Here is a 12,879-nt window from a genome sequence, read left to right as displayed (position 1 = left end):
AAGGAATAAGCACTCAACACCAACTGGGAGAGGAAACATTGAGATTTAAGAACAGAAAGCATTCTCCAAAGTTTGTTCCTTTAGGAGCTGGAGGATCTCTTGACAGGAGGAGCATTTAAAAAGATAATCAACATAGAGTTGGGTCAAAATTAACTTCTTTCAGTTCTGTGCATGTCCTCAAGAACTAAGGAAACAAGGGATTCTATTTTGAGGTGAAAACACGGATCACACACTCACGAATCTGCTTTGTCCTCACACCATAGATAATAGGATTGAGGGCAGGTGGAACAACCACATAGAGATTGGCAACCAGGATGTGGACATAACGGGGAATTTTTTTGCCAAATCGGTGGGTAAGGAAGGAGAAGAGAGAAGGAGTATAGAAAACACACATGACCCCAACATGTGACCCACACGTACTCAGAGCTTTGTGACGAGCTTCTTGAGATGGGAGGCGGAAAACTGCACGAAGGATGTAGGCATAAGAGACTCCAACCAATGCCACATGCAAAATAAGAAAGGAAGCCACAAAAAGCCCATAAATGGCATTAACTCGAATGCTGGCCCAGGCCAACTTGGCGATGCCCATGTGTTCACAGTAGGAGTGAGCAATAATTCGAGTCTCACAGAAGGGCAGACGATGTGTTAGGTAAAGAATGGGCAACGTAAGCAGGACAGGGTGCATGATAATACCCACACCAATGCCTCCTAGCACTCGGGGTGTCAGGGTGGTTGTGTAATGGAGTGGCACACAGATAGCCACATAGCGGTCAAAAGCCATAGCCAGCAGAACAGTGGACTCCATTCCTGTAAGGGTGTGTATCAGAAACATCTGAACCACACAGGCTCCAAAACCAATTTCATGTGCATCAAACCAGAAGATACCCAGCATTCTGGGCACTGAGGTTGTGGAGAGGGCCAGATCTATGGCTGATAAGATGGCTAGGAAATAGAACATAGGATCCCGCAGAGTACGGTCAGACCAGATGATCAGCAAAATTGTAGCATTGCCCAACAGAGCCATTAAGTAAATGGAGCAAAAAGGCAGGGAGATCCAGCCATGGGAACTCTCAAGTCCTGGGATGCCTTTAAGAAAGAAGGTGTCTGGGTGGAAAGTGGAAGTGTTTGTGTGGAACATCTTGCCACGGATGAGATGAGAAGTAGTTGACTACTCTAGAAGGAAAAACAAAAGCATATCTCAAAACTTTCCAGTAGGCTTAATTTTTATCTGTAGTTTTCTTATTATAAAAGCTAATGCTGGGGGGCCTGGGTGGTTCAATCAGTTAAATGTCTAACTCTTGATTTTGGCTCAGGTCATGATCTCGTGGTCATGACATCGAGCCCACATAGTGCTCAAGGCTGGGTATGGAGCCTGCTTAAGAGTCTCTCTCTCCTTCTCCCTCTGCCCTTCCTCTTCCCTCTCTCTCTCTCTCTCTCTAAAACAAAACAAAACAGAAAACTAATGCTAAAGCTTGAGTTCAAAGTAGTATGCAGGAACTGACTTAGCACTCTTCCAATGGAAGGAACATAACCTTATGAAAGGTCTCCCTCCCTCTCATGTTTTGGACAATAATATCTTATATTCATTTGCTGAAACCCCAAATAAAAACTGGATCGAATTTTAAAAACATAAAAGGACTTTATTTATACTGAAATATCAATCTTCTTTGAAGACAAAGTTCACTTTACCTAAACAGATCAACACAAAATCACTAAGCAACAGTACAGACAACTGCACACAAAATATGACAGTATAAAAGGAATATAAGTGTACCTAGAGCTATAGAATGATAGCAAATACAAGATTTCATTAACCACTTTGTTCAGTATTCAGTATACATTGATACATATTTAGAAAACCAGATCCAAAATGAAGAACTGTGCTTCATTACTGCATCCCTCCATATTTACTCATATGTCCCCCACAGACGTGCTGTGCTGAATCTCAGATATAATAAGATATATTAAGATATAATATAGTAAGAGTTGCACAGAGATGGGTAGACACACTGCACACTGTACTGTGCCTCAGATTTGAAAAGAGACACACAAAGATAGTAAAATACTGCAGCTGGAAATTACCTCCAGGAGAGAAACGCATCTCTTTTTTATAGCATTGTGATGGGAATTAACTTAATAAGGAACTCCAAGATTTCTGTTGGTTGCCAAATTCTCAAGAATGTCCCTGGATAGCCAACAATTCTACAGATCCTTGTGTGTGTTTGGGGGAAGGGTTTGGGGAAAGAATAGTGAAAAGATGTTTTGAAAGGAGAAACTTTGAGGGGTAAAGATGTGTTTCCAATGACAGTGATGGTGGTCAACATCAGGGTTAAGAAATCCATGCTCCTTACTTACCACACTGTAGTTAAGATCTGTCTTTTCCTTTGTTCCTTATTTTGTCTTTCCACCCTGCCTCCTTCCTTCCTTCCCTCCCTCATTCTCCCAACCTCTCTCCTTCCACCCTCCTTCCACCCTCTTTCCTTCCTTCCTTCTTTCCTCCCTCTCTTCGTGTTCTCTGCTTATATATTTTCTGTGTAAATACATTTGTTGCATCATTATTATAACAAAAAATAGCCAATGAACTCATTAAATGTTGGTAGTGTGCTTCATGAGGGGCAGGTCTTTTGCTAAGACCTCAAGGTCTATGGCCCAAAAAGTGGAGTTTGATAGTAATTCTTGCTGCAAGTTAAAAACAAACAAAACAGCTTACTTAGAGGTCAGGGAATTGATACAAAACTGTGCAATAGTTACAAATATTTTGCAGCTCTTAAAAATGCCAGCTTTACTTGTAACACCCTAAAACTGGAAATGACCCAGATGTCCTTCAGTAGATGAGTGGTACATCCATACCAGATGGAATACTCCTCAGCAATTAAGAAGGAACAAACTCTACATGCATACAACAGCTGGTGTGGATTTCAAGGGCATGGTGCTGAGTGAAAAAAAGCCAATCTGTGCAGGTCACACATTGAAGGCAGCCACTCACGCTTTTGTTATCACAGAGTTAGGTTAGCAGTCACCAAGGGTTAGGGCTGATGAGGTTGGGGGGGGGTGGTTGTGACTGGAAAGGGGTACTGAGAGGGAAGGTTTTGTGTTGATGAAATCTAATCTTGATTGTGGTGGTTGTTACTTGAATCTACACATGTGATAAGGTGACCTAAAATGGCACACATGTGTCCCAATGTCTGTTTCTTGGTTTTGATGTACCCTCCCTCCCTCCTTCTTCCTTCCTTCCTTCTTCCCTCCTCCCTTCTTCCCTCACTCCTTCCTTCCTCTCTCTCTTTTTCTTTCTCTTCTTTCTTTCTTTCTTCCTATAGAAAAAAAACTAGCAGATATAGTTAGTACTATAGAAAAAAAATAAACAATAAGGAGTATAGGAAGAGAGAGAAGAAAAGTGAAAAAAAAAGAAGAAAGGAAAAACAGAAGGAAACATAGAGGAATGAAGGAAGATAGGAAGGAACATATCTCAACTCTAATTGCCTCCTGAGAAAAGTGAAAGAAAAGTACAAATTTGGGTAAATATTTTATTAATGACATTTAAAAAACAGAGATTCCCCAGCTGGTTAAGTCCTGCAAGACTGTACATAATATTCATCTGCAGGTTGCTTCTTTCTCTGCTTTCCTCTTTGTAATCAATTTTATGGAATAGTGAATAGTCTAAAAATGTGTGATGTGAACCACACAAGGATAAAAGGTAAAATTCAATTATGAGGGCTTAACTTCCTAGGATTTATCAATGTCAGTGAAATGCTAATGGCAGATTCTTTTATCAAAACATTTTTTGTGGGGCACCTGGGTGGCTCAGTGGGTTAAGCCTCTGCCTTCGGCTCAGGTCATGATCCCAGAGTCCTGGGATCGAGTCCCGCATCGTGCTCTCTGCTCGGCAAGGAGCCTGCTTCCCCCCCCCCCGCCACCTCTGTCTGTTTCTCTGCCTACTCGTGATTTCTCTCTCTCTGTCAGTAAAGAAATAAAATCTTTTAAAAAAAACCACATTTTTTGTATTCCTCAGTAACATTTCTGTAGATCAGGAATGTATGCAATAGTGTTAGAAAGCTGTAAAAACAATGCTTTCCTTATTTCATTGTACTTATACCCAGTAGATTCTCAGTAAAAAAGAAAATTACTGTAGCTCATAGTATAGAGTTCATTATTGATTATTGAGTATTCATTATTGAGGGAAATTAGTGTGTTTCTCAACTCAGATAATTATAACCTACAACAAGGCCTCAGTAGCTAAGTAGAGAGGCAGTGATATGAATAGCCTAGTAGAAATAGTCAGAAGACATAGACAACAATGAAATTCTGTAGTTGTCTGGCTTATATCATTACCACTCAGTGAACTCACTAGATCAAAATCTGAATAAGGCTGTATGGTGATGGATATTAACCAGACTTATGGTGGTGATCATTTACCAATTATACATGATGTTGTATAACTGAAACTAATATAATGTTCTATGTCAATTATTTCTAAAATTTAAAAAAAAAATTGAGAGAAGAAAAAAGTCTGAAAACCACCCTCCTTCTCTTTCACACATTAAAAAACCAAACCAAACCAAACAAAAAGCTGATTCTACTTTTCCAATATCTTTAAAATCTGTACATTTATCTCCATCCTAATGGGATCATTTGGGAGGTTTACTATAACACAGTACTTTACAGTGCTTAAGAGCAAGAGCTCTATAGTCTGACCAACTGTGTTAAAACCCAGATTCATGACTTAATTCACTCTGTAATCCAAGGAAAGTAAATAACAAGCACCTTTCATCATAATGTATTTTTATCATAAAATAGAGATAATAAAGATAAAAACCTTAAGTATGTTATTAGTTTTAAAGTGATAATTTTTTAAAAGAATTTATTTATTTATTTGACAGAGAGAGAAAGAGAGAGATCACAAGTAGGCAGAGAGGCAGGCAGAGGGTGGGGGGAAGATGGCTCCCTGGTGAGCAGAGAGCCCGATGCATGGCTTGATCCCAGGACCCTGAGATCATGACCTGAGCTGAGGGGAGAGGCTCAACCCACTGAGCCACCCAGGTGCCCCTAACTGATAATTTTTTAAAGCACTTTGAAGCATGTTCCAAAGAGACTGGTTGTCCATCATTCCTTAGATATCTTCAAGCAGACTGATTTTTAAAATGCACATTGACTGGATTCAGGCTAAAATCCAAATGCTTTCACTAGGATTGGATGGTTTTTCCTAATATGATCCTACATCCTACTCCTTCTCTAAGCACCAGTCTTAGTCTTCTTTGCCCCACACTTTTGCTGTGTCTCCTCTCTTCTTCCCCTATCTGCCTTCTTTCCTTTCACCCCTCACTGTGAAATAAGGATGCTCCATGAGCTGGGAGATGGGGAAGACTCACCAGACTGAGCACCAGCATGGAATCCTGTCTCTGTTTTATCATACCTGCTCAGTCTTTATGAAGGTGCTGCTCTTTGCCTGGGAGGAGCTTGCAACAGGAAATTCCCTGGAGCCAGTTTGGTAAAAAACACAAAGTCTCTGAGGATTCTAGTGTCTAATTCTGATTCAAAAAGAGAGAACCATTAGGGGTCCCTGGCTTGGAAAGAAATGAAGGCACAGGAGTGAGATTTAGGTCAGCAAGATGACAGGAGGACCCAGTACTCCTCCCAGTACAAAAACACAGATTTAACAAGCACTGATGGATGGAAAGGCCTTTATGAGAGTTCCAGAATTTGGATGAGAGATTACAGGACTCTAGTGGTACATACAACAAAAAACAAATTGAAAAGGATACGAAGAAAGTTTGATTTTACCCACATCCCCTCTCCCCTAGCCTGGTACTTTTCTGCCCCAGGAGAGCTTTCCTCAGCCCCTGAGTTCTCTCATGGGGAAAAGAAAGGGCAAGCCTGCCCCCAGATGTGTGTGTGTGTGTGTGTGTGTGTGTGTGTATACACATGTATGTATTCACACAAACATTGTCAGTTCTCACTATCCTCAGTAGCTGTGTTCTATAAGGTCACTTTGAACACTGAATTAGGAAATTTGGTGCCTTTTCTCTTAGGGGAAATGCACAACATTTTTGTCAATCAATCAATATATAACTTTTTTAATGTTTGTTTTCTGTGAGAGACACTTCCTGTAATACATAGTTCTTATAGGTTGGTCATGGCTCTTATGATTAATCGTGCCGCTTTTAAATGATCGAAAGCCAGGAACATTGGAGGCCACTTGTATTTCATTCACTAACATCTGTGTACAACAGAGAGTCTCACTGGTGTTGAAAACCTGATTTCTACATAACCCTTTTCCTGTACACATAATAGGCACTTTAAAATCTCTTCTTCAGCCTTCTAATTAGCAAAATCTGCCTTGACTCTCAGTTTAATATTGTATATACCTCATTGCTTTTTGAAATGTACTAGCAAACCCAGTGCTATCCAACAAGAGCTTGATTTTTTTTTTTCTCTGACCCCAGGTGATGTAACTGTAACCATCTTTGACCTCACCACATGTTGTCCATTACACTTTTTTTTTTACTAGTTGTCATTTCATGACTCCACAAATTTATCCTCTTTTTCATCTTTTCCATATTTATATCACATGCTACAAATGTTACTTTAGTAATCTCCAGAGTGGCTTCATATAGAGATGAATTTCGTCTTCCTATGTCTGGGTGTATCTTATTTTTGATTCGTTAACTTTGAATCACAAGTAACACTGTTATAACTCACACCTGAATGAAGTTTATCCAACATGGTTATTTTTTCCATAAAGTAAAGCACAACCATCTTGCACTTAGGAACACTAGAAAAGTATTATTTAACTGCAATACACTCCATGAATAAATAACAAGATAGTTATTTACTGTGTTGCACTTCAGCACTATCCTGGAGGGCCATGTTAAACAGTGGAATCAACAAAAAGCAGAAAAAAATAAGAAAAACCTGGCCTTAAATTGAATGTAAAAACGCTTGTTTATAGCTGAAATGGGAAGTCAGAATCTCACTTGTTCAGCCTCAGCTGAGAATGTGATCATCTGGCAACTCAAATTTTTCACATCTCTTTGCACGTTGGCAAATGACTGCTAAAGTGCCATGAGAATTTATTTGGAGTTACAAATAAATCTTATGGAGTAGGCAAACTAATAAATATGGAATTCACATATGATAGAGCCCCATTGTGTATATGTAATTTATAGGATTCATACTCAAATCATACATAAAGCATATAAATAAATGTAAAAATAATACAATAGAATTCCAACTTCTGCAATTTAAATATTGGTGAGATTGACACAAAATGATTTAAAAACTATTCAAAGTTCTCAAAGGGGGCTGGAATCCATGTAAGAACACAATAAATCTAGATGGCTGAAAGGACTGCATGTTTAAAGCTGACACATTTTCCACAGTAATGTTTAGATGCAACTCAACTTTCATCAAAATCCCATTTTGATTAATTTCATATAATTAAATTTTCTGTGAAATTTATTCTGTTGAATTATGAAAAAAATGCGGTACATGTCACATGAAATTTAGACTATGAGATAAAATGTTAAAGTCTGGGGCGCCTGGGTGGTTCAGTGGGTTAAAGCCTCTGCCTTTGGCTCAGGTCATGATCTCAGGGTCTTGGGATTGAGCACCACATCAGGCTTTCTGCTGGGGTGGGGGGGGAGCCTGCTTCCTCCTCTCTCTCTGCCTACCTCTCTGCCTACTTGGGATCTCTGTCTGTCAAATAAATAAATAAGTCTTTAAAAAAATATTAAAGTCGAATATGATTTGAATATTCTAAATTATATGAATATGAAAATCATGTAATAAAATCAACCAAATATCAAAGTGACATGATTGTTTGGTTTTTTATTTATATTTTCTTGTATTACAAATAAAGGAGAGGGGTGCTTGGGTGGTTCAGTCAGTTAGTATTGTCCTTCAGCTCCGGTCATGATCCCAGAATCCTGGGATCAAGCACCGCATCAGGCTCTCTGTTGAGTGGGGAACCTGATTCTCCCTCTCCCTCTGCCTGCCGCTCCCCTGCTTGTGCTCTCTCTCTCTCCCTCTCTCTGTCAAATAAATAAATAAAATCTTTAAAAAAATAAAAATAAAGATAAAAAGGCATTGTTTAAAGTGAAGGAATTAGACACTTATCTATCCTAACTTCATACATACACTTCATGTATTTAAGAACAATCAATTCTGAGATTCAAGCAACTCCGCCAAGTTGAAGGCTCCAGAGACAGTTCAGAAAAAACTCTCCTGCCTTCCCCTCACCCTTCTGGGATTCTCCTGTTATGAAAAGGTTAGCTCTAAAGACTTAGAACCTGAGTTCTGAACTCAAATTTAACCCCCAGTGGTTTCTTGACAGGTGGGGAGACCATCCTCTCCCCACCTGTCGAGAAACCACTGGGGGTGGTCTCTATGCCCATGAGAGCCTTAGAAATCAGTAGACAAGTCTATAACTGAGCTCATCTAGAAACCTTAAAGGTCTTGAGAGAAGGAAAATCTTCCTCAAACCATCCTCATCCTCCTCCTCACAGAACACCTGGTAATGTCTGCAGTATAAATACTACATGTACCTAATATATGCTAATTCATGTTGATTATTGTATCAGGGTTTTCTTTTTCCATTTTATTCCTCCCCAAAAGCAGATGTGAGGTTTTTTTTCCTTCCAATCCCTCCTGTTTTCCATGCTGTGTAGTCAGACAAGGAATCAAATGCTGAGAGAATTTGATTTTGCTGGAAGCTAATCCCTGGGTATGTTAAAGATTTTATATTAGAATCAGGGAAACTATTAGTGCACTGTAGTGTTTGGAGATCATGTGGACTATAACAAATTTATAGTGATTCCACTGGTTGTCTTAAATTTATGCTGAAATTATTTACCAGAAAAATAAGAACACTCCCTTGTCTTCTCCTTTCCTCTTTTTATTCATTCATTGGAACAAATGAATATATGACAATACATGGCTTCTGCCAAGTAAGAACATGCAATATAATAAAGGAGAAAAACATACAGATATATAAAATACAATATGAGAAGATATAGAAGATAGGTAAGTACACATGTCAGTGGAACACTTGAGGATGGATATCCATGATGGTCTAAAGTTCCTAGAAAAATTTTCTCACAGAGGCTGATATGTGAGCAGGATCTTCAACACTAACTAGGTTACCTAGGTTTTGCATGTATGAAGAAATGCCATGACAAAAAAAGACACAGGTCACTACCATCACAAATTGAGTAGGTGACCTGTTCTCTATATGCAGAGAGATATAGACAACATATTTCAAGAGGTTAGAAAATTTGCTAATATTTTATAAGACATGGAAGGCCACATCTTCTTTGTAATTTCTTGGTTTGTATTATTTTCTGGTAAATAACATTTGTAACTGCATTATTTATTTACTTGACTTAAACTATACATATAATACATGAATATATAAAATATATTGGCACTGTTTAAAAATGCCAAGCTATACAGCTTAATTATACTGTCTATGCCTCTTTCCATCCACTCCACATTTTAGATCTCTCCTCCATTGGCTATGTATCCTTTTTAGGTAGTTCTTATGTTTATAAAATTTGCATTATAAATGTACATACATGAACATACAGTATGCTCTTAATTTTTGCATAATTTGTCAATGTTAATGGAAAAATCAAACTTTAGCTTCTTTTTTATTTGAATGTCAGTTTACATAAATATACTTTACTTATTCTAAGCACTTCTATAATATAAAGATAACACAGATTTGTAAGCTCAGTATTACTTTACTGATGGACATTTTGAATGATTCACTATTAATTCTATCACAGGCACTTTTACAATGAGAATTACTGTATATACTTCCATATGTATTTGTGAACATTATTCCCTAAATGGTAAGTAGTGAAATTGCTCTGCCCAGAACTTTGTTTTTCATAAGAATAATACTATGCAATTTTCCTCTAAGAGTAATTCTCTCTAATCATTTGGACATAAGAATCACACTTTAACCCAAACCTCATTAATGCTTATCATCATCAATCTTGAAATTCTGTTGGTTAAAAATATAATACTGTATGAATTGTATCATATTCATTTAATTTTTAATTTCCTGATTTCCAGTAAGAATAAGCCTATGTGATTGAACGTTTGCATTTACTTCAGTGTGAATGTTTGCTCTACATAATCTGTCCATATATTTTCTTTTTAAATTTTTAAATATTTATTTGTTTATTTTGAGAAAGAAAGTGAGACAGGAGGTGAAGGAACAAAGGGAGAGGGAGAGAATCTCCAGCAGACTCTCCACTGAGCATAGAGCCTGACCTGGGGCTCCATCTCAGGACCCTGAGGTCATGACCTGAGCCGAAATCAAAAGTTAACTATTCAACTAACTGAGCCACCCAGGCACACCTGTCCACATGTTTTCTGTCAGTAAAATATGTTTAAATTGTGTAATGGCATAGAGCAAGTAGAAGAAATGAAGGCAAAATGCATGGGAAAGATGAGAATGTTGATGGATTACAAATGTAGGTAAAAGGACATGAAGTTTAATTTCAGGATAAAGGAAGGAGAGTATGTGAAAATGTACTAGTTCAATGTGTTACATGTACATAAACATAAAGGTAAGAGGGTAAGGTTGACAAACCTGTCTGGTGGCAAATGTTAATTTTGCCTCTGAGGTTGAGAGGTTAATTTTCCCTCTGAGAGGTCATCTGTTGAAAGTGCAGGAGGGTTAATTAAGAAGAGAAAGGCTTGGATTTGGACCAGTTCCTTTATGGAATATAATAGTTGGGGACTTTTGAACAGTATTCGTAATCAAATTAATGGAGATGGTTTTCTTTATTGTTAGGTACAGAACAAGTCCTCCTCTTCTTCTTATATGCAAAATTGCAAATAGACTGCCACATTCTTAGGGCAGTTTTTATCACTACAGTTAAGAATAAGGGCTTTAGGGGTAACCAGAAGGCTCAGTTGGTTAAGAGTCTGCCTTTGGCTCTCCAGGATCCTGGGATCGAGTCCCACATCAGGGTCCCTACCTAGCAGGAAGACTGCTTCTCCCTCTGCCCCTCCTCTGCTTGTGATCTCTCTCTCTCTCTCAGATAAACAAATAAAATCGTAAACAAACAAACAAAAAGAATAAGGTCTTTAGAATCAGTGTGTATGGCTAGAAACAGGTCTATCATTTACCAACTATTTAAAATTATAGAAGTTACTTAAATTATTCTCATTTTAAAATGGAGATAAAATTTAATTTTTTTAAATTATTGTTGTATTATATATTATTTGTTTCAGGGATACAAGTCTGTGATTCATCAGTCTTATGCAATACATAGCACTCACTACAACATGTACCCTCCCCAATGTCCATCACCCAGGCACCCCATCCTTCCCACTCCCCCTCCACTCTAATAAACACAATAATATTTATTATTATAAATATGTATTATAAATAATACATGGAATGTTTTCAGGAAAAGAACTGACTCACATCAAGGATTTAAAAATGTTTAATGTTACATTATTATATAACTCCCTAATGGATTGGTTGCCCTGGATTTATCTTCTGTCCCAACTCATAACATGCCTCAGAGAGAAATGTCATGGTTCCTTGACCCACCTATCCTGCTGTATTTGCATTCAAAAGAGAATATCCACCTCTAGGGATCTGGAAGGCCAAATAACCCCAGCAAGCAGAAACTCTGGGTATGAAACTTCAACAGAGTAAGAGCAAAACACATGTCATCACTCTCACTCCAGATCGATGCCCAGTGTGCTATACATATTCCAATCCCAGCTTCAGTGGACACTGGCTTAAGGATTATTTTTCCTGATCACAACACTCTTTAATCTTCAACAGTCTATAATAGTGGTAAAAGGATTGTCTGTGAAACGGTGTCAACTGTGCTTCTAAGAAGAAGAGGAGAAAAAGATCTGTTTATTATGGGACAAGTGTGGCTTTCAAAATGTTATCCTAGTCTTAAGAAATGGAAGAAGTATCATCAGCAAATCACAACATGGGGTGGGGAAGGGGTCAGCCAATGCAAGAGAAGTGTGCAGAGCAAAGGAAAGGTCATGAGGGGAAGTTTAGATGAATTTGCCTGGAGAGGGAGCCAGTGGAGAGCCAGTCAGAGAGTAATTTGACTAACTAGATGCATGTAAGGAAGTGAAGGAAATTCATGTTAGTGGATATAATCACATTTGTTGTAATTCTTGCCTGTGAAGTCAAAAGTAAACACAAAGGTGTCACCAATGGAGAGTCACAAACAATGCAATGAGCTGTTCACTTCCTGACACTGTTATCAGCCCCACTCTTGTTATCACACTGATTGAGTTCCAGGTTGGTGTGAATAACCTCCTTCTGGTCATTCGAAAGCAAGCAACACATCCTCCGAAATTTGGCATTCCATTCTCAATGCTACACCCTATAACCTGGCATCTTTGCATGTCCCAGACTAGGATGACTAAAATATTTTTCTACAGGTACATTTTCTATTCAAAGCTTCCTGTCATTCCTTCTTTCTGTGTAATCTATGTCTTATAACTGTTTCTATGTCCGCCAAACCCATGACTCTTACACATTTTCCCATATGATTCTACATATATGTTTACAAATACATGTATCTTAATGAAAGAAGTTAGTTGAAGGAGATATTCATTACATACAGTGAAGTTTCAATGATTAAGCATACAGCTATTCCACTGTGCATCTACACTTGTGTTTATCCTATTTTTTAGGTTTTATTTAAATTCCAGTTAGTTAACATACAATGTACTATAGGTATTGTATATAAATACTGAACCACTAAATTATACACCTGAGAGTCTTACACATTTTTTAGATTACAGTTGGCGTTACTTTCTTCTCAGTGGATAGAAGACTTTGCATTTTCATATATTTAGCTCTGATATTTGGTACCTGCATATTTT

The 12,879-nt window shown here is 38.0% G+C and overlaps 1 protein-coding gene across 1 annotated transcript; it reads right to left on the bottom strand.

The window, feature by feature from the left end:
- Positions 1 to 202: 202 nt before the first annotated feature.
- LOC111159531 (olfactory receptor 52J3-like) lies at positions 203 to 1,144 on the bottom strand. Its single transcript, XM_022522055.1, has one exon. It carries the CDS (start codon positions 1,136 to 1,138, stop codon positions 203 to 205), a length of 936 nt encoding a protein of 311 aa, XP_022377763.1. The 5' UTR covers positions 1,139 to 1,144.
- Between the last annotated feature and the right edge of the window lie 11,735 nt (positions 1,145 to 12,879).

Source organism: Enhydra lutris, unplaced genomic scaffold (genome assembly GCF_002288905.1).
Source record: "Enhydra lutris kenyoni isolate GAN:26980312 unplaced genomic scaffold, ASM228890v2 scaffoldscaffold68, whole genome shotgun sequence".
In the NCBI taxonomy this organism is placed as follows: domain Eukaryota; kingdom Metazoa; phylum Chordata; class Mammalia; order Carnivora; family Mustelidae; genus Enhydra; species Enhydra lutris.
Note: the sequence above shows the minus strand (reverse complement) of the source record. Positions and strands in the feature narration are given on the sequence as shown.

What these genes read in the sequence shown, in the direction of transcription:
- LOC111159531 (XM_022522055.1), bottom strand. Translation starts at nt 1,138, where the DNA reads ATGTTCCACACAAACACTTCCACTTTCCACCCAGACACCTTCTTTCTT.